Below are 21,769 nucleotides of genomic sequence, written 5' to 3' on the forward strand. Positions count from 1 at the left end.
AACCTTTACATGTACCAACGTTACCTGTAACGCCAGTCTTGCCCGAAGTCCCAGTCGAGCTAGCAGCCTCTGACTCTGATATGACAGAAACCTTTCAACCCAGCACAGTTGAAAATGAGATAACACCTTTTCCAAATAATCAGTTGATTCCGTCTCGTCCTCAACGAACTCGCAGACCACCAACGTACCGTAAAGACTATGAGACTTAAAAGACATTTTACTCATTACTTTATTGTGATCATTTATAATGTTTACATGTGTTTTCTGTAAATTAAAGGAAAAGAGAAGTCACGCCAGTACCGAGTAGTGTCGAATGGTACTGAATGTTTGTATTGTTGACTCGCGTAAACGAGTGTGTCTCTCTCTTCCGGTTCCTTCACTGACCATGCTGGATTATTAAATATTCACCTTTGACAAAGTTGTTCGTTGAGTGTTCGTCCAAAGTGTGACACTATTGACCGGCGCAGCTTGAAAGTATTATTTTTATCTAGACCCATATTTTATACCTTTTTCTGTCCGCAAATAATTTTAAAAATCACGCTAATTCGCCTAAGTTAGTTTAGGCAATAAATTTACACGAGGGTTGTGTCGATATAAAACATACCTCTGTTGACAAATGCAAATGTCATAGAACGAATTTAAAGAACTATTTGGTACGATTTGCGTAAAATATAAGATGACATTGGGAACACCGTAAATACATCTTAAAGGAGCTAAATCGCTAGTATTTGGGACCTAGAAATTGACACAAATGGGTCGCAACGCATATAATAATGTAATATGAATGTATCTAAACTGATTTACATTCAATCGTTTCTGTTTTTACTATAATTTCAAATCAGGTATGTTCGGCGAAACACGCCAGAAGTCTCAATCGAATGGCAATCTATAGCGTCTGGTTATTCCAGTCTACACAGATTATTTCCAGATAAGAATATGCCGTCACCGTTTGACATGACTTGTGGAATAATTATGTCTACCGTTGTTCTTCGAGTCCCTTGTTACAAATGGTGCTGAAATGCATTATGGTACACGATTCGTGTACCAATGATAAAATGTTTATTTTGTCTTAAGTATTTGATATCAGAAGCACATCTTTTCCAGGTAAGATCACAACATCAATGTTGATTTAAAGGACAATATTTGTGTCAGTCATTATCACAGATGTGATAGAACTGGTTTAACACGTTCCAAATACAATTTTAACACAACGATCATCGCTACGATAGATGCGTAATCAAGGTTTCAACAAACGGAAGTGACGACCGCAAAAGGAAAACACGAGTATCCTTCTATATAACTGACTGAAGTGACGAGTGATAACAGATATACGGGCGAATTTCTGCTCACTAATAATTCCTTCGAAGACCAAAAGTTGTTATATGAGACTGTGAGAGGATATCTGACAATTCAAAACAGAGATTGACTGTCACTAGAAAAGAGAAAACGATAACAGTCCTTGCAGTACCATGTTTTTATTACGTATAGAATTAATAAACACACATGCATGTGTCCAACCTTGTGGGTTTTCTCCGGGTCCTCCGGTTTCCCCCCACTGCTAAAGACCCCTACGCGCAAGCGAATTATTGAAATAAATAAAAAAATTAAACCATATGTTAGTCCCGAAATGACCTAGTTTGTGTCGAGTGGACGTTAAACCCCATCTCTCTCTCTCTCTCTCTCTCTCTCTCTCTCTCTCTCACACACACGTACGGACTGTTTCTATTTTTCTCGTGTTCTCTTATCTAGTGACATTCAATTACATTTTTGAATTGTCAAGATATCCTCGCTTTAGTCTCACATATCAACTTTTGATCTTCGAAGGAATTGTTAGTGAGCAGAAATTCGCCCGTGTATCTATCACTCGTTACTTCAGTCAGTTATATAGAAGGATAACTCGTGTTGTCCTTTTGTGTTCGTCACTTCCTTTTGTAGAAACCTTGATTACGCATCTATCGTAGCGATGATCTACGTGTTAAAATTATATTTGGAACGTGTTTAACCAGTTCTATCACATGTGTGAAAATGACTGACACCAATATTGTCCTTTAAATTGACAAATAATTCGTGTTTTCAATGTCGAAGACGTTGGATAATATTGAGTTAGAGGCTTAGCTACTTTACAGGTTGGTTTACTCTTTACATTATTTCAAAAACAGCGTAGGTACTGCTATACCGCGCGACATGTCTTACTAAACCATTTTGTGCATAATTAAATTTTGGGAAAATCCAGCTTTGAGATGCCACATCTGGTGAAAGGGTTCTCTGACGTTTCACATGTGTCTAGCAGCAGTGGAGGCCACCATAGCTTCCAAACAAGCATGGTATACGAATTAGGATCATAAAGGAAATCTGAAAATACATGTACTGATAGTCGGTGGAAGTTATTCCAACTGTACACCCATAGATCTAGTATAGCTGTATTACTTCGGGCGAAGTCAGGTAAGAACGGAAGATCTTGAGGTGTCCCCCTGATACTGTTATTTGCCTCTGCCAAATGAGATATGAAGATCTCTTCGGACTCCATAACCGAGTCCCGGTTATATAGCTATAATTACAAACATAGGCCACCAGCTATAAATAATTTGATTGAACAAATAAAAGGATTACTACCATTTGAATACTCAAACGAATTATCATTTACTACATTATTTTTTGTATTATTTCATAGGGTTATTGTCGTTCTTATTAACTTACCGTGGTATGATGAAGTGAGAACTAAAGAGAAATATAATTAATTTAACGACAAACCTATTGTTTATAAGCACTACCATAAATCATACAATAATATACTAGTATAAAAGAAACAAACATAAATCATACAAAAACATACTGGTATTAACAAACATAAAATATATAGTCATAAATTATATTATAACTATTCAATTATCATAAATCATAGAAAAATGTACTAGAATATTAATAAACATAAAATAACAAACATAAACTTTAATGGTATAACTCGTAATCATTGTAAAATATACTGATATATTAGCAAAATTAAAATATATATTTATAGCTCTTAATCATTGTAAAATATACTGACTACTTTGTAGCAAAAATAAAATATATAATTCTAGCTCTTAATCATTTTAAAATGTAAAGTTGTCATTACAAACGTAAAACGGGAACGTAATATGAATTATAATATATTTGTTATTCAAGACATGTACATAGTGTTAAAGTTACTTTTACAACGATTAAACGGGTATATCTGAAAATGTTTTAATTTTTATCAGAAACACAAATTTCAGTTATTCATGAATAAAAAGCCGATGTCTTCAATATCAATATCTAAAACTGGAAAAGATTACAAAATTTTAAAAATGTAACATCGAGAACAGCATATAATGTTTATCAAAAGTTCAGAAGAAATGAAAGTAAATGTTCAAATCCACATTTTGTAAAGATCAATGGATATATGAGGGTCGTAGAAGTGGTTGGTATTACATCATCTTCTCGGGAACATTGCCCTCTGAATACTCCTATCTACAGCAAAAGTAGCAAGCTGGGTGACTGACTGGTCTCATTATTATGAAGTAAAAATCAATTCTCGCCAAAGGTCAGATTTATTTACATTCATAAACAAAATGATATTACAGCGATACCGTCTCTACTCTGTTGAGATAAGACTGACAATCTAAAAGAATATTACAAAGATGTCTCTCTACTCTGTTGAGATAAGACTGACAATCTAGCCCCCACCTCATTTGAAGCTCCTTAAAAGATTACCATCAATTTGGTATACGCCTACTGAGGTGTAAAATTTAAAACTGGAATCTTAACCATAGATCATAATATAAGGGACCTTTCGCATCGGTACGAAAACGAACATTTGTTACGTTTTCGTATCCTCTAAGATACTGTTTCGTAATCTAACGTACAATAACAGTTAAAATGAATAAGAGAATTGGGCTCTCATCTTTAAAATTAGGCCTAGAAGCTTACATAGTACAGCCTTTTAATTAAATAAACCAATTGTGTTTGAGTCACCTGAAATTCTGTGAATCGATAGGGAAAAGAATTGTGACTTATTTCTATTCGGATGATGAAAGACATTATCTAATAAATGCCAACTATTTCCAGTTATTTTTCATAAACTGATTATTTAGAAATAGATATATTCGATATTTTTTTAAAAAAAAAAAAGTATTAGCCTATACAACTTGAACTGAAATTGTCACTCTATGAACCTATCGGTCCAGGCAAAGTTTTCAATCGATTTTTGGCGGATGTACAACGAATCAAGCAGAATATTGCATTTGAGCACGTTCTACACAATCTACACGATCAACAATATACACAAGGCCTCGAAATATTGTGGAAAATTCAATATATGAGACAAGAAACATTTTTGTTTCCATACCTACTCGAGTCCAGCTCCACACTCGTGTACGGGTTGAAATCACACGTAGACTCGAATCGGTGACGTTTTCGTATTCGTTTTCGTAACGATGCGAAAGGTCCCTAATAACAATTACATTTACATTTTTCACGTTTTCAGAATTCAATTTACGATGATCAGATTGAAATTGAATTTCGATTTGGATTTGTTATTACCCTTTTGTTATGTCAGTGAAGTATAATTAGCCTCCTCAATGTTAGCCCTTTGTGATAAAGTATCATAGTGACTTTCATTATTTGCACTCTGGTTCAACGAATTAATAGTAGCGGCATTAACATAATATACAGTATCTGATGTTGATGAGGTGTTATTGGTATTTTGTGGATCAGAAACAAGATTCGGCGATTTCTTTTCCCGTCGTCTTCGCACAAGCCTTATTATAGCCCTATAATTAGAAAGAAATCCAATGAGGTATCTATATACATAGAGTACGACCGCCATGTTTTACTTAATATTTAAATAAACGTCTTTTGATACTACGAGTAGAGCCGATTTGTTTTATATATTTGTGTTCCAGGTTTTTGCTAATGATCACCATTAAGAAAAACATTCATTGTCATTCAAAATCTGATATCTTTCATTCACAGATAATTTTCTTTGCTTTATATATATTAAAATATTTAATTCACAGATAAATTGTCTCTGTAAATTAACAACAGCCGATGTATTTGTTTGGTTATATATACATGTTTTTAATAATAGTAATTTTAAACAACCCATTCAATAAAGGTTATTGAATTGTTTTAGTGGCATTTAGTAACTGGATGAGAATAACACATGACACAATTGTATGGAATACAAGTTACTTAAAGAGTTTATTACAGCGACGTTTCGACGAGGATTCTTTTTTTTTTTTATTTTTTTTTTATTTACAATTGTTATATACAAAGTCAATATGAGATGATATATACAAACGGTAATATAATACAGAATACAATTAAAGTTCCTATATTATAGCTACTTTCTTATATACAGCTGAAAATATATTTGAAGTCTATAGTGGAAAAGCGTCTGGTTGAAAGAGAGTGTGATGTTTCCCAGCACAAAAAGAACGTGCATAGGGAATTGTGGGATGTTATGATGGCCATGTTAATGTTAGAGGTGAGTGTTAATTACAGTGAATAAATAGCGGTAAAACAAACGGGTAAAACTTGAGTTAGTGTTTAAATGTTTTTAATGGATTTCTATTTTACTGTTGGACATATTTCAGTGGGTGTATAGGTATTTTATTTATATGACAGAGTGAGATAGTGCCATTTAACGAAAACGAAAGATGACTAAGATGTCAAATTGTGACAACTTAAAGTAAATAGCACGGTCTGTTTAGTCATATAGTAGAGTAATTAATATGGAAGCTTCATACAGGACGATAACTTGCCTTATACAGGAGAATTCGGTAAGGCAGAGTAGGCTGAAGCTTGGTGATTTCGATTTTATTTCCTTTTGTATAATATTGGTTTATCAATTAAGCCAAAATTTTCCAGAATTTATATGGGGTAGGCCTACAGGTGTTTGGTTATTTTCGCTTGTAGGCCTACATTCTTACTAAAAATTGCAATGAGTGCTCATATACGAAAGAAATATAAGAAGATGTCTATGGTTGTAGCTACCGGAAGCCATAAGGGTGGGTCTAGTGAACTATGTACAAAGAAAACATGGTAATAAAGGCAGCTAGATTGGTCGGTGACTATGCTTTCACAGAACGAACCTACTAAGGGACCATATAGAGAAGCCATATTGTGAAATAACATGAGATTATCCGGTACAAATCAATTAGGCATTTAAAAAAAGTTGAATGCATGGTTTTAACAAAATTTGATATACATAAATTGTCTTTAAAAAATCCAGATTAATGAATATGTTTAAGAATTGTAAAAAAAATCTGAAAACTTTGCTTGATAAAGACGGGAGAATCCTCGTCGAAACGTCGCTGTAATAAACTCTTTAAGTAACTTGTATTCCATATAATTGTGTCATGTGTTAAAGGTTATATACTCTTTAAAAAGAAAACTTAGGGGATATTCAGAAACAATACAAAACTGCGGAAATGCACTGCTGTTTTTATTAGAGGTAACCAGTGTATGTTAATAACAGGCCAATTGCCTACACATGAACATAAACAGTTCATATGGGCGGCTTATCTGACGGCCCCATTTCACTCGCAGAGATACCCTGTCAAAAGTGAAAATGGACTTTTTTGATTTTTGTCTTAATAATGAGTAATTGCTCTTCCAATCCTTAGACATTCAGTAATTCGTCGTGGCATGCTCCCGATCAACAGTCCAATCACGATTTGGGGCAATCTGACCCACTCCTCTTTGCAGTGCCACGGCCAATTCTTGCAATGTTGTCGGTTAACGTTTACGTCGACGAACACGTCTCCCGATCATGTCCCAAGCATGCTCTATAGGTGAAAGATCAGGACTCATGTCTGGCCAAGGCATATAGACAATATGGTTACGCTGGAGGTAGTCATTCTCGACACTAGCGCGGTGGGCACGGGCATTATCATCTTGAAAGATGAAACGTCGACCTGCGCGTTGAACAAAGGGCAGAACTATCGGTGCCAGGATGTGGTCACGGTAGTACACACCAGTGACCCTTCCTTGAACAATATGCTAGTCCGTTCTGCCAGTCATGGTGATTCCTCCCCACACCATAGCAGACCCACGGCCGAATCTGTCATCCTGTCTGACGTTAACGTTAGCATGACGCTCATGTCCCGCCTCCAAACGCAAGCACGCCTATCGGTGAAATGCAGAGTAAATCTGGACTCATCTGAGAACATTACACGCGCCCATCGACGATTACCTCAATTTCTACGCTGCCTACTCCATTGACGCCTGCTTGCCATATGCTGGCGAGTTAATGGAGACACAACACGCGGTCGTCGCGCATGCAAATGGGCTGCATGTAGCCGATTTCTAATCGTTTGGGGTGTAACTCGAATTCTTGTAACTTGGTAAAGTTTACAGAAAGCTGATTGACCGTTTGTCCTCGATTTCGCAGGACCTGTGTACGAATGTATCGATCATGGGCTTGTGTGGTGGCTCTAGGACGACCTAAACATTGTGTGTTTGTTGGTACTGGTTCCACATTCTGCTGATCACAGACTGTGACACATTATTCATTAAGCATGTTGGCTACTGCTCGCTGTGTAGAACACCTTTGAAGCATGCCAATAGCACGTAGACGTTCATCATGTTGAAGACGTCTCATTGCAAATTAAACGTAACACACTAAAGCAAAGATACGCTAAAACAGTAAATCTTATGCAAGAACCGGTAGGAAAGCATACATGGATAGGATAAACCAGCACGCGGCAGTTGTCATAACCCTTCCTTGAAGTGTCAAATTTGACAATGAACCCCTCCCACGTGTATGGCGCTATTGCGTGTCGCATGTTCAGCTCAGTTGTTCTGTTGGGGCGATAAGTTCTTCATCTGTGAACATACTCTCAAAGCATGTTAAGTGTCCATGACTATTTATCATATCACAACCTGCATAGGTATTTGCATTTCAATATCCCCTACTTCAATATCCCCTATGTCATGCGTGTATTGTGCATTGTGATTTGTTAAATAATTGCACTGAAAAATGTTTGCATTTTTGATGTATTTGACATGCTAATTTTAACTTCTTGTTAACAATCGATATTTCTGTCATCTTACGCGAATTTCGAGAGCAGCAGTTTTTTTCTTTTTAATAACGTTTTCTGTCTTTTAGGGGTTAGGTCTATATTTATCTACAGAAATTTCAATGCAGCTGTTATCGGAACAATGTAATCTAATGTAATCATAAACTACATATCCTGTTAATTAATTTTCACTTCAGCAGCTGGTGCAGAAAAGTAGATGATAAAACCCATAAACAATAATTTTCTTTAAGTCATGGCTGAGTTTAATAAGGTTTGTATGTTAATAACAGCATCAATATTGGTGTATTCAAAGGGACAATAACACTCTTGCTGGCTTGACAGCTCCAGAAAATAAAAAAAAATAGCCTTATTCTAAGTACTAGATGTGTCCTACCTGTTGTGTAAATTATCCATTAAATCCTATTTTACTTGTCCAAAGGGTTAAAAAATATTGTTAAATCCAAGTCACATTTGTAAAGCTTTACGTCAGGCTTTTCAAATCATTTAGTTGAATTTTTCCAATTTTTTAAATTAGGTGTGTTAAGATGAAATTTATATCATCAATTAATTGGAATATTGTAAAATAGTACATTTTGTTGGCCAGAATAAAGATTGGGACATATTATTCAGTTAAAACAAGAGTGGTATTGAGCCTTTAAGGTATAATTTTGAAAAAGCAAATAATCTTTGTATGTAAGTTCGGAATTTTTAGCCGTCATACTTTTACAGAAAAACGTTAGATGTTATTTGCTTAAGAGAGAGAGAGAGAGATGGGGTTTAACGTCCACTCGACACAAACTAGGTCATTTCGGGGCTAACATATGGTTTAATTTTATTTCAATAATCCGCTTGCGCGTAGGGATCTTTAGCTTTAGCAGTGAGAGGAAACCGGAGGACCCGGAGGAAACCCACGAGGTTGGACAGGCGACCCTACTCCTTTTCACGTACAACAGAGGAATCGAAATCACGCCAGTTGACTCAATGACAGACCTTATGATACAGCGCGCACACGCTAACCATTCGTCTATCACCCCCCCCTCCCTATTTGCTTAAGGATATGTATTATAAACTTTTAAAATACAGATGTGACGTCATCCTTTGATGTTGGCGTACCATTGCTTCAAATAATCGTACGGGCAATGTGCCAAGTGTAACTAGTTAAAATATTGAACCCGAGTGACGTATTTCATTGCAAAGCCCGTGCAAGTGTTTCTGTATTTTAAGTTGTTTAATGGTCTCGAGCTTAAGACATTGCGTAATATATTGTAAAAACACTCGGGCCTCGCGGCCCTCTTCTTGTTACAATATATTACTTATTGTCTCGCTCTCGACCATTAAACAATACTTAATAAAGAACTTACCATGTAATACCTACTATGACGAGCAAAAAGCATACAGCAAATAAAATCCATGGTAGAATATTCAGACTGGTCCCTATCAAATATACACAGTTAATACGCACTAATATTCATATACTTAAAATATATAAAGATGGGTTGCCAGGCAACGAAACATACGCCCAAAGCAGCCAAATCGTCCGGGCCGCCAACAAGAGTTGTCGCAAATTTTTACTTTTGTCGGTAATGAAACATTTATAATACACTAAAATCTGATTAAGAGTAACAACTCAATAAGTAATTATCAGAAAACCATTAGAATTTGTTTGACCCATGCTAACGTTGAGTATACAAAACACTTAATATCATGGATTTAGCTGTTCAAGTTATCAAAAATCATCGAAAATCAAAATACTTGTTCGTCTTAAGACCTTAAACTCTGTGTATCAATTAATCGAAACGATTACGTATAGACGTGAACAAGGTGTATAAATATAACATCAATCAGATGCTAACTATGGTCTGTAAAGCATCCGCAAGATGGTTCAAAGTGATCAAGGGCCATACCTCTGGCAGTAATTATCAGAAATCGTTTTCCCTCTAGAGCCTCCACAAGATTGTTCAAAGCGATCAAGGACCATAACTAATATTTTCAGACCCAGTGCGCCACAGAAACACACAGTTATTTCATACTAATATTGATCTACTATATACTACACATACGTATATAATACTCTAATTGATCTACTATATGATACAAATAACTATTTCATACTAATATTGATCTACTATATGATACACATAGTTATTTCATACTAAAATTGATTTACTATATATTACAAATACTTATTTCGTACTAATATTGATCTACTATATAGTTATTTCAAACTAATATTGATCGATTATATAATGCACATAGTTATTTCAAACTACAATTGGTCTATTATATAATACACATACTTATTTCAAAAGACAATTGAAATACACAGAGTAATGTTGATAAACATTAGTTCATCGGGATTTTTCGACGTGGTTCTCCCTTGTCAGTGGTGCAGGACAGAGGGCCTGGAAAGTGTCAAGGTATAGTCGTTCAGGTGGCCCGAAAAACCGAAGACCCGTGTATACATTTGCGTACACGTAAGAGATCCTTGAGAGTAGGCCGTGGTTCCGTTGTCCTGGCAACATTTCCCTGATAGCCCACTGTATGGCGTATGACCGTCGTTTGCAAATCTAAGTCTGTTCGAGTCAACTAACCGTCGCTAATGTACCTTGTAAACACAAATACTGTTAATTTGTTATTGTCTGTAAAGAAATCTTAATGTCATGAGGTTAAAGATTCATTATGCGACAACTAAATCTGCCTATTTGCAGGTCTTTTTCTAGTTTAGATATCTGTTCACATGAAAAGTCAGCTTTCATCTCTCTAGGTCAACGGATAGTTAATATTGACTGGATTAGAACATCCTCGTCGCTTAATAATTTAACGAAAATTTTGCTATAATAGGTAAGAAAAGATTTGACAAGATGCAGCATAACTTGTTTATTATCGTAACAATGGTACTTGTTATTCGAGACTTAGCCGCCTTGATTCGCCATTTTTAAATTAAATCATTAAATGTTGATCGTGTTTTAATTCGTTTAAATCTCCCTCATGATCCGATGATCTAGAGATTTTGATTATAACCTATATTAGAAGCCAAATTAAATGCTGATGTTTAAATACTAACCGTGACATTCTTCTAGGTTACAATCAGTGTCCTCAGAAAGTTCACCATTACAGTCAGTTCCACCATTAGCTGGATATGGATTATCACAGTGTCTGAACCGTGTTCTAATTCCTACGCCACATGTAACGGAACAACTAGTGTTTGACCAGGTACCCCAACCACCGTTAACTCTAGCTGTAATATTTATGTACTTAAATATTTGATATACAGCGTGTTATCAATATCATTGGCATTATTAAGATTATTATATATTTGAAAATAATATATACTATTCAAAAAAAGTAGGGGATATTTGATTTTGGGGGCATAATACTAAAATATGCAAATGACTACGAAAAAAGTCACTATAGAACCTAACAGAAGAAACATTTCCAGTTACATATGACGCCCAAACGCACCAATAGCTACCGCATGGAATGCAGGTGATGCTTGGGATCATCATGGGGGTCCAACCCAAGATTTGCACGACTCTGACTTTGAATGTTACAGTCATTGTGGCATTGAATTCCGGGGTGGAAACATCAGTTTAATTGTTTTAGTGACCAGAAAACAAATTTTGATATGCGTCGGCTTACCCAAAATGAAAGGTTACGTGCCCTTGGCATGCTACAGATCGGCACAACACAGGCGGTTGTGGCGCAGACGATGATTGTTTCTCAGTCTGTCATAAGCAGGCTATGGTCCAGATACCGTGATACACAATCTGTACAGGACAGACCACGCTCAGGTCGACCAAGGGCGACAACTCAAGCCCAGGATCGATTTATCCGTACCTTGGCCTTGAGAAATCGTGTCATCACAGCAAATCAGATCAGCGCTCGTCTTCAAACAGACACTGGTGTGAGAGTGAGTGGCCAGACGATTCGGAATCGACTGCATAGGGGTCACCTTCACGCCCGACGTCCTCGCGTGATCCCTTGTTTGAGAGATCATCACATTCAGGCAAGACGTCGTTGGTGTAGGGATCGTCAACACTGGGATAATCGACGCTGGAGCAATGTGATGTTTTCAGATGAGTCAAGGTTCACTGTTGATTTTTTGGACAGACGTAGGAGGGTGTGGCGTCGTCGAAACGAGCGCTTCCAAGACGTTAACGTCATCAGACATGATCGATTTGGGGGTGGTTCTGTTATGGTGTGGGGAGGCATCACTGTTGCTGGAAGAACGGCTTTACATGTTGTTGCAGGGCGTGTTACAGGCCAGTACTACCGGGACAACATCTTGGCAGTCCATGTTGTGCCGTTCGCACGACGTCATGGCCGCCGTTTCATCTTCCAGGATGACAACGCAAGATGTCACAGGGCCAGGATCGTTACAGGTTACCTCCAACAACAGAACATCACCACATTACCTTGGCCAGCACTGAGTCCCGACCTCTCCCCCATCGCGCATGTCTGGGACATGCTTGGACAGAGGTTACGTCAACGTCAACAACGTCCTGCCAATGTCCAAGAACTTGCTGCTGCGTTGCAACAGGAATGGGACAATCTGGACCAAAATGACCTTAGACGTCTCATTAGGAGTATGCCACGTCGGATCAATGCTTGTTTGGCAAACAGAGGAGGATTTACCCGTTACTGACTTGGTTGTGATGCTGTGGTAACTTTGCTGTTTGACCCCGGGTATCATTTTACCCTTATACTGGTCAGTCTGTGCCTTACTTAGTCTAACGATCATTTGGAATAAATCGATGAATGTGAACTTCATTTCATTTTGTCATTTGTTTCTTCGTCAGTTTCATTAGGTGACTTTAATAACACTTAAAAATCAAATACCTCCTACTTTTTTTGAATAGTATATTTGAATGTAATATCATATCATTTGTTTATATCTTTGGGGTTTGCAAAGGTAATTGACACAACAGACCAGCCAATTTACGATTTTATCGCTAGAAAATAAAAGAAAACGTGTGTATGCGGTTTTGCGTTTATTTCATTAGAAGATAATCCTGGTGGTGTCAATTGGTCCTGATATGTACGATTTTTTTGTGTGATTTCTGCGTATTGTGTCTTGTCCGTAGATTTGTTTTGTGTAATTGTGTGTAGTGCAGTCCCCCTGCACTTTCTATTAAAGCTATAACAATGGGTAAAAATTCAAGGTGGCCAAACTTATCTAAACCAATGAACAATAAAATCCTAAATGGTTGGTTTAAGACCCTATAAATGTTTTTTGAACATATAAGAAAATGAAATGGGGTTTAACGCCCTATTGTTCTACCCCAACTGGCCTAATGAAGACGTTCATAGCATGCAGTGTGCTATGAGGGAAATTTTGCCTGGACAGCGGCGTTATGGCCTACTCTTCTATCAAATTTCAAACGGACAGGTGTTCTTTTACGTGCATGCCTATGTACACACGGAACCTGAGTGTTTTGTGACATACGCACGATTAGACACCGGTAGCGAAGCCGAGACCTCCTGGATAGCGAGTCAGTGTCTTACTCCCTGGGCCACCACGGTTTTCTTTTACGTGCATGCCTATGTACACACGGAACCTCAGTGTTTTGTGACATACGCACGACTAGACACCGGTAGCGAAGCCGAGACCTCATGTGCACACGGAACCTCAGTGTTTTGTGACATACGCACGACTAGACACCGGTAGCGAAGCCGAGACCTCATGGATAGCGAGTCAGTGTCTTACTCCCTGGGCCACCAGGTGTTCTTTTACGTGCATGCCTATGTACACCTGGAACCTCAGTGTTTTGTGACATACGCACGACTAGACACCGGTAGCGAAGCCGAGACCTCATGGATAGTGAGTCAGTGTCTTACTCCCTGGGCCACCACGGTTCCCTTTTTGGGGTAATTGAAGATTTTGAGCGTGTCTGAAGTTTCAACTTTTAAAGGAAAATGTTTTTAAAAACCTTCCTTTTCTGTACACCCAACACAACAAGAAACCATCAAAAATCCTTTCTTGCATTTCTTCCGTGTAGTCCCTCTTTTTTCGTAAATTGGCTGTCTAAAATTAAATCCTTTTAAATAAGATGCATAGATAGGATTCATTACTATCGTGCTCCGGGTGAAATAAATCTTGAAAACTATATTTATAATATTATGCAACAACCCTGTCTCGGTTCAATGTTCTTTAAGAAAATCAAATCTTTGGTAACTTTCTTTCGCCACAGAAACTACTACTTGTAAAGATTTGACTTACTTGTTTCATACAAAGCAGAGCAAGATTGTGCAGCACATGTCTCGCTGTCCATAATATCGCCGATACAGTTCTTTCCATTATTAGCAGGAGCAGGATTATTACAATATCGGAACCGTCTTCTAGTTCCCTGGCCACATGTAGCAGAGCAGGGAGTGATTGACCAAGCACTCCATCCACCGTCAACTAGTACTGGAAGATTAAAGCTATAGTAGTAGTAGTAGTAGTAGTATATTTTCAGACTGTTGAGACGTGTATTTTTGTACGGTTAGAAACCATCCCTACACCCCACCCTCTTAACGTCTTGGTGTATTCTTTAATTTTAGATGAATTACGAGAATGTCCAACCCAGTCCCGCTACATTTAATAACTTAATAATACAGATTTAGGGACCCAAATGTCTCCGAAATGAATCCCAAACTGACTTCTAACGATTGGAAAAGAACTCTTCCCACATAACAATATGATGTTAATTTTACGTTACATTTACGTAAAAATAGTCAGTCAGTTTACCATCATTTTGCTCATCTTTTTAACGATAATTTTACGTCATTTTGTGACGTTAATCTAACGTAAACTTTACGTCATTTTTACGTTATATTTACGTCATTTTCTGACGTAAATTTAACGTAAAGTTTACGTCATTTGTGACGTTAATCTAACGTAAACTTTACGTCATTTTTACGTTATATTTACGTCATTTTCTGACGTAAATCTAACGTAAAGTTTACGTCATTTTCTGACGTAAATCTAACGTAAAATTTGCGTAAAGTTTACGTCATTTTCAGTAGATTTACGTCAGAAAATGACGTAAACTTTACGTTAGATTTACGTCAGAAAATGATGTAAATATAACGTAAAAATGACGTAAACTTTACGCTAGATTAACGTCATTTCCTGACGTTAAATTGTCGTTAAAAGGATGAGCAAAATGATGGATATCTAACCGACCATTATAACGTAAATCTAACATTAAATTAACATCATTTACGGATGCAATTCTAATGTCAAATTTTGATGAGCAAAGTTACGAAAATATAACCAACCATTAAAACCTTCAAAATTATTCATTATTTGCGGCAGTAAATGGGAAGTACATTCAATCAATAATCAAATTTTCCTGACCCGTGGGTGAGGCTAAAAGTTGAGTGGTCCAACGTGTGCGCTTTAGATCATAAAGTCTGTCATTGAGTCAACTTGAACATGGGTTTTCTCTGGGTCCTCCTACTACTAAAGATTCCTGGTGCGGATGAATTATTCAACTTGAATTGAATCACTTAGTCCCAAAGGACAGTTTATGTCTATTGGATGTTTTACCCCATTGCTCTCTATCTACCCATAACCAGTCAGAATTCTAAATGTATTGCACAGAAAAGTTAAAAATCTAGCAGAATTATATGACAAAATATACTACAAGTATGTATACATATACTTTATTTAAAAGACAAAAATATAATGTTATAAAATACAAAATACACATTTAAATATTAACAGTTTTTATCCACAGCTGTTTGAGAAATGAAGACGGGCATATGCCACACAGTGTGCAGAGCTATGGCGTACTCTTATATAAAATTTCAACTGCCAAGGGATCTTTCACACACACACACTTGAGTTTACACTGTACCTTGGTTTTTTTTTTGTCCCTTCCTTATGACTAGTCAGCCATCCATGTCAGGTCCTCTGTCAGGCATCACTGACAAGGGAAAATGTTCAAGAAAAAGGTTTACATTAGCGCTATGAAAGTGTTGATATGCATATAAGAAAGAAAAAACTGGGATATTGACCAAATTTGGCCAAAACCTATAGCCTCTATCTTATTTGCTCAAGGTATTGATGGAATAGGAGTTAACTTTGGAATGAGTGAAATGAAATGGGGTTTAATGTCCTTTTCCGACAGGGCTAATGACATGGAAATATGCTATACAGTGTCCTATTATGGAATTTTATCCAGACAGTGGCGCTAAAGCCTACTCTTATATCGAATTCAAACTGCCAAGGGATCTTTCACGTGCACACCAATGTGTGCACAGGACCTTGGTCATTCGTACCATCCAAACGACTAGACAGCTGTCCCTCCTTGTCAGGCCCTCTGTCCTGCACCTCTGACAAGGGGAGGAAACCAAGTCTGGAAATCACGAAGAACTTTCTCGGCCGACACTGGAATGGAATGTTGTGGAATGCTGAATATTGATAGGTTTCGTCCTCTCATGATTCCAGTGTGTACATGTAGAGATGAATTTTGAGCTACCTTTATATATATATTTCTATTTTTAAAACCCGCGACAAGTATATTTATATCAAGGATGTAACCCTCTATCAGTTAACCCGTCACGGATTGGTTGCATTGGTGAACCGGTTCAAAATATTTGTTTCATATCATACCTGACCTTCAAATCCAGGAATTGTAGCCACAACGGGGATCACGTTGGTTAAGTCGGTAAGACACTGGCTATCTAGTCTGGAGGTCGGGTGTTCGATCCCTGCATTGGCCGAGAAAGTTATTCCAGATTTTCCGGCATGGTTCTCCCTTGTCAGTGATGCAGGACAGAGGGCTAGACAAGACAGCTGTCTAGTCATTAAAATGGGACAAAAAAATGAGGTCCCATGTACACATTGGCGTGCACATACAAGAGCCCTTGAAATTAGAATTCGATATAAGAGAAGGCAGTAGTGCCACTGTCCGGGCAAAATTTCCCTCATAGCACACTGTATGGCGTATGCCCATCTTCATTGGCCCAGCTCAGAGCAAAACAGTAGGACGTTAAACTTTCATTTCACTAGCCACAGCTCTGTTTTCTTTCACCAAAGGTGGGGGGATGGCTGAATGACCCCTACGCGCAAGCGAATTATGTAAATAAAATATTAAACCATATGTTAGTCCCGAAATGACCTAGTTTGTGTCGAGTAGACGGTAAACCCCATTTCTCTCTCTCTTTCACCAAAGGGGGGGATCAAGTGGCTAAGTGGGTAAGACGCTGGCTCGCTAGCCTGGAGATCGGGTGTTCGATCCCTGTAAGTTCATCCTGATTTTCCGGCGTGGTTTCCCTTGTCAGTGATGCAGGACGGAGAGACTGACAAGGAAAGCTGTCTAGTCGTTATGGGACGAAAAACTGAGGTCCCGTGTAGACATTGGCGTGCACGTAAAAGATCCCTTGGCAGTTGGAATTCGATATAAGAGTAGGCCGTAGCCCCGCTGCCCAGGCAAAATTTCCCTCATAGCACACTGTATGGCATATGCTCGTCTTCATTAGCCCAGGTTAGGAGCAGAACAGTAGGACGTTAAACCCCATTTCATTTCATTTCATTTCTTTCACCAAAGACCACATAAATACTTCATTTAGCACTTGTCATTTGAAACAGTTATAGCCTATGTCTTGTCTGGAAGAGGGGGCATCATCACATTACCATACAGGGTATAAGTCGATGTTGAGTATAAGTCAAATTGCCAAATTTTACATTTTTCCGACCTACATCCATAATTAAGTAGAGGCGGTATATAAGACTAATGTTTTTCAACTCCACGAGTTTCGGGACTGTTATCCTAGTCTAATACCGTGCCGGTGTACGCCGAAGAAAAGTTAGGCCATATAAATAATGAGGGTCTGGGACAGTTGTCAATAACACTTGCATTTATAAACAAACATGAATCGTGATGACGAATTAGGATTCAATAAAAAAAAAACCATAGATATGGCCCATGAAGAGAGAAATTTTACAATAAAAAAAAAATTAAGAGTGTTGGATATTGAACTGACAATGCAATCAAATGGACTTTCGGAAATGGCATTCTTATATAAATTTCATGGCGTCAACATCTTGTTTTAGGACTAGTTACCTCCCTTAGACTTTGTTTATGATAATGTAAAAGACCGGATAATCTAGCCTATGACCGATTATTCTCAAATGTTGACAACGCAACCACACTAATATTCGTAGAATATAGAATATTTTTTTCTAGATGATAGAGACTAATAATATGCCAACATTGAAATGTGTGCATAAATATGGTATATACTTAACTACACCAATATTATACCTATGTCATAGAATTTGTTACACACATTACAAATATAATCTTAATAGAGATCTTTGCTATGGTTGATCTATCAGTAAAAATTGGAAGATTTGTAAGGAACGCAAAAGGTTATTGTTTACTGGCTGCAGCAGGGAGCAATAACAGGAACACAGATGATTTTCAACTCACTGATACAACTCAGTTTAAACTTTAAGCCAAAGAGCTGTTATATAATACTGTGACAGGATATCTGCTCTAAACTAACTAGTCATCAAAGAATTGACTGTCAAAAGTTCAGACAGAAAGTATTTTAGGCCTACAATGCTTGTAAAGCTTTGGCCTACATTCTGATGATATTTGTGCTACCATAGATACATATTTATTTATATCATTACATTATGTGACAAGCAGTAGTGTTTGGCAAGTAGTAGTGTTGTCTAACTTTCATTATAAAGCCCATATAAATCTTTTTAGAACTTCTTTGTCATTACTGCCACCAAGGGTGCTCAAATATACATGTAGGATCTGTAAAAAAAAAAAAAAATAAATAAAAAGCAACTTTATACTCCCCCAAAAAAACGTAATTGGGTTAAACGGCCTACTGTTCAGCTCCAACTGGGCTGACAGCCAACCTACTGTGGATCTGTAATGAAATGGGGTTCAACATCATACTTTTCTGCTCAAACTGGGCTAAAGAAGTTGGACAAATGCTTGAAAGTGTGCTGTGATGGAAATTTTGACTGGACCGTGTGTACATTAGCCCTTACCAGCCCCTCTGTCTTGCACCAGTTAAAAGAGGAACCATGCCAGAAAATCCTGATGAACTTTCTTGGCCACCACAAGAAAAAAATAAGCAGGGGAGTAGGACTGAAACCTTTATGTACAAGTATGTACGGGCAAACTTGTTATTTAATGTTATAGGCCTATGTATGTATATAATTAGAGTCTTGATTATCCATTTTTCAATTAAATTAAATCATTAACATTAACCGCCAGTGTTTGAATCTGTGAACATCTCGAGTACCCGATGGCATTGAGACTTGATTATAGACTTAGCAAGTTAATACATTAAAATGTCTTATAAAAAAATTTAACATTTACAGTCTCAAGAAATACCTACTTAACCTACGTACAATATATAGATTTAGCTCTTGCATTATGCATTATTAAATTTGCAAAAATATCAGTACAATAACAACAAAAAAACCCAACCTGAAACACCCATAAAAATGATTAGAAAATACTACATGTACTTATATTATAATTAGCACAGCCTGAATTTTAACAGTCTACATCATTAATAAATTCGTTATGTGTTTGATAATTTTTGGATCCAGATTTTTTAAAAACAATTTTGGAACCAGTATTACTTTCGATAACTTAAAGCAATGTTGATTTTGTTTATGAATAGTATGGTTTACGGACAATGTAACTGCATCGTGTTAAAAACAAATACTGACTGTCTGATATACAAAGTTGCGTGCAAACTTTTTCCACGGCCAGATTATTTTTTTTATCAACATTAGATCTATCGGTATACTGTCAACGGAAGTTCGCATAAAAAGTGCACTTACCTTCAACTTTACTTTGCTGAATCCAAAATCGTGTGTGTATGTGTGGAATAGCTTTATTTAACTTTAAATCACGGCATCATTTCTTCTTTGGGAAAAATAATAACCTATGCCGCCATTTTAAATCCCAGAATTCCGTACGTTCCGGTCAAACGAACAAACAAAAAATATTTAATAAATAATTGAAGCAATTTAGATAAATAACAACAATAACCGTAACCTATAAAAAAATATTGTAATGTGAATAGAAATAATATGATATAAACCGATTTAAACACAATCATCAATCGTGAACAGATCGTGACCTTGACCTTGCCCGAGACGATAAAAATATATTTGTACATCTATGTCGGTCTAAAAATGGCGGCTGTTCGTTTGAAAGGCCTGTAATATTTCTGATAATGAATCTATTCATATAATTTGTTTGTATACGCTCTACCATATTTTATATGAGGTTACATAATTACGTTATATTAAAAGAATAATCAAATCGGGGAATTTTAATTTTCAGAGATAGGTCTTTTATCGAGAGACGATAAATATATGGACTCATATAGCTAGAGTAGATCTCTATGTTAATTGACTGGGTCATTATTATCTATTTTTCAGATTCATAACTTAAAAAAATGGAACTAGTCTTGGTCCAACCTTTATTTTTATATGGTTTTACAACTTATATAATTAAGTGTTGAACTTTTAAATTCGAAATAAAAAAACGGCAACAATCGACTCATGACCTATTTTATATATTGTATGTATGTAGACAGCCGCCATTTTGAATGATATTAACAACACACATTGATTTAAGCAATATTTTATTTAGATAGTTTCATATTAAGAACTAAATTTTCAAAAATTTAAGGATTCATGAACAAGGCCAAAGGTTATTATAATTGAGCTCCATATTGTTAATGGTAATACAATTCCAAGAATGTACACTTGTACAAACATACATGAAGGCCTTATATAAATAATGATCATGAATTTTATATTTACTGGTGCAAGGATCATTAATTTTATATTTACTGGTGCAAGGTTGATGAAGGCCTTATATAAATAATGATCATGAATATTATATTTACTGGTCCAAGGATCATTAAGTTTATATTTACTGGTGCAAGGTACTACATTTAATAACTTTAATTATAAAAACACTTAATGCATTGTCGGCCTATGAATTTTATATTTACTGGTGAAAGGATCATTAATTTTATATTTACTGGTGCAAGGTACTATATTTAATAAATTTAATTATAAAAACACTTCATGCATAGTCGGCCTAGGTGTGGACTACTCCGAACATTTGGACAGTGATAACCTTTTAGTAGAGAACAACTCTGCTTTATGAAACAGTTTCCGACAATCAATCATTATTTGTTTTGTCAAATTTTTGGGTATCAAAATTGAGAGAGAGAAATGGGGTTTAACGTTCACTTGACTCGATGATACAACAAAAAACACAATTACTATTTTAATTAAAGCGACGTTTCGTTGAGGGTTCTCTCAATGTTTTCAAGTAAATGATGCTCAATAGTCAACGGGTGCACTCGTCCGCTTGCCAGCCTATCTTTTATAGTCCCATTGGTGCAGAAAAGTAGGAAAATTAAATAAAATTAAATGAGATTAAACATCCTACTGTTTTGCTCTGAGTGAGCTAATGAAGACAGGCATACACTATATACAGTGTACTATGACGGAAACTTTGCACGGATAGCGGCACTATGGCCTACTCTGATATTGAATTACAACTGTCGGAGTGTCTTTTACGTGCATGCCAATATGTACATGAGGACTTGATTTTTCGTATGACCCGAACAACTATACCTTATCCCTTGCCAGATCCTCCGCCCTGCCACAGTCCATAGAAAATTTCCGTCATAGCACTCTGCATTGCGTATGACTATCTTCAATAGTCCGATTG

The 21,769-nt window shown here is 36.7% G+C and overlaps 1 protein-coding gene across 3 annotated transcripts in view; it reads right to left on the minus strand.

The window, feature by feature from the left end:
• Positions 1-2,564: 2,564 nt before the first annotated feature.
• LOC130012494 (uncharacterized) overlaps positions 2,565-21,769 on the minus strand; it is a 72,383-nt gene continuing 53,178 nt past the window's right edge. The window contains exons 3-6 of one of the 3 annotated variants that reach the window (XR_008787931.1): positions 14,263-14,451; positions 11,107-11,280; positions 9,404-9,476; positions 2,566-4,790 (exon numbers count right to left, since the gene is read on the minus strand). Coding sequence is in view for 2 of the 3 variants with exons in the window: in XM_056100556.1 (XP_055956531.1) it covers positions 4,568-4,790; positions 9,404-9,476; positions 11,107-11,280; positions 14,263-14,451 (659 nt within the window). In the remaining variant the exon portion in view is untranslated. Of the gene's footprint in view, positions 4,791-9,403; positions 9,477-11,106; positions 11,281-14,262; positions 14,452-21,769 lie in introns of all 3 variants that reach the window. The other 2 variants (XM_056100556.1, XM_056100557.1) reach the window with 2 other exon arrangements.

Source organism: Patella vulgata, chromosome 1 (genome assembly GCF_932274485.2).
Source record: "Patella vulgata chromosome 1, xgPatVulg1.2, whole genome shotgun sequence".
NCBI classification, from domain to species: domain Eukaryota; kingdom Metazoa; phylum Mollusca; class Gastropoda; family Patellidae; genus Patella; species Patella vulgata.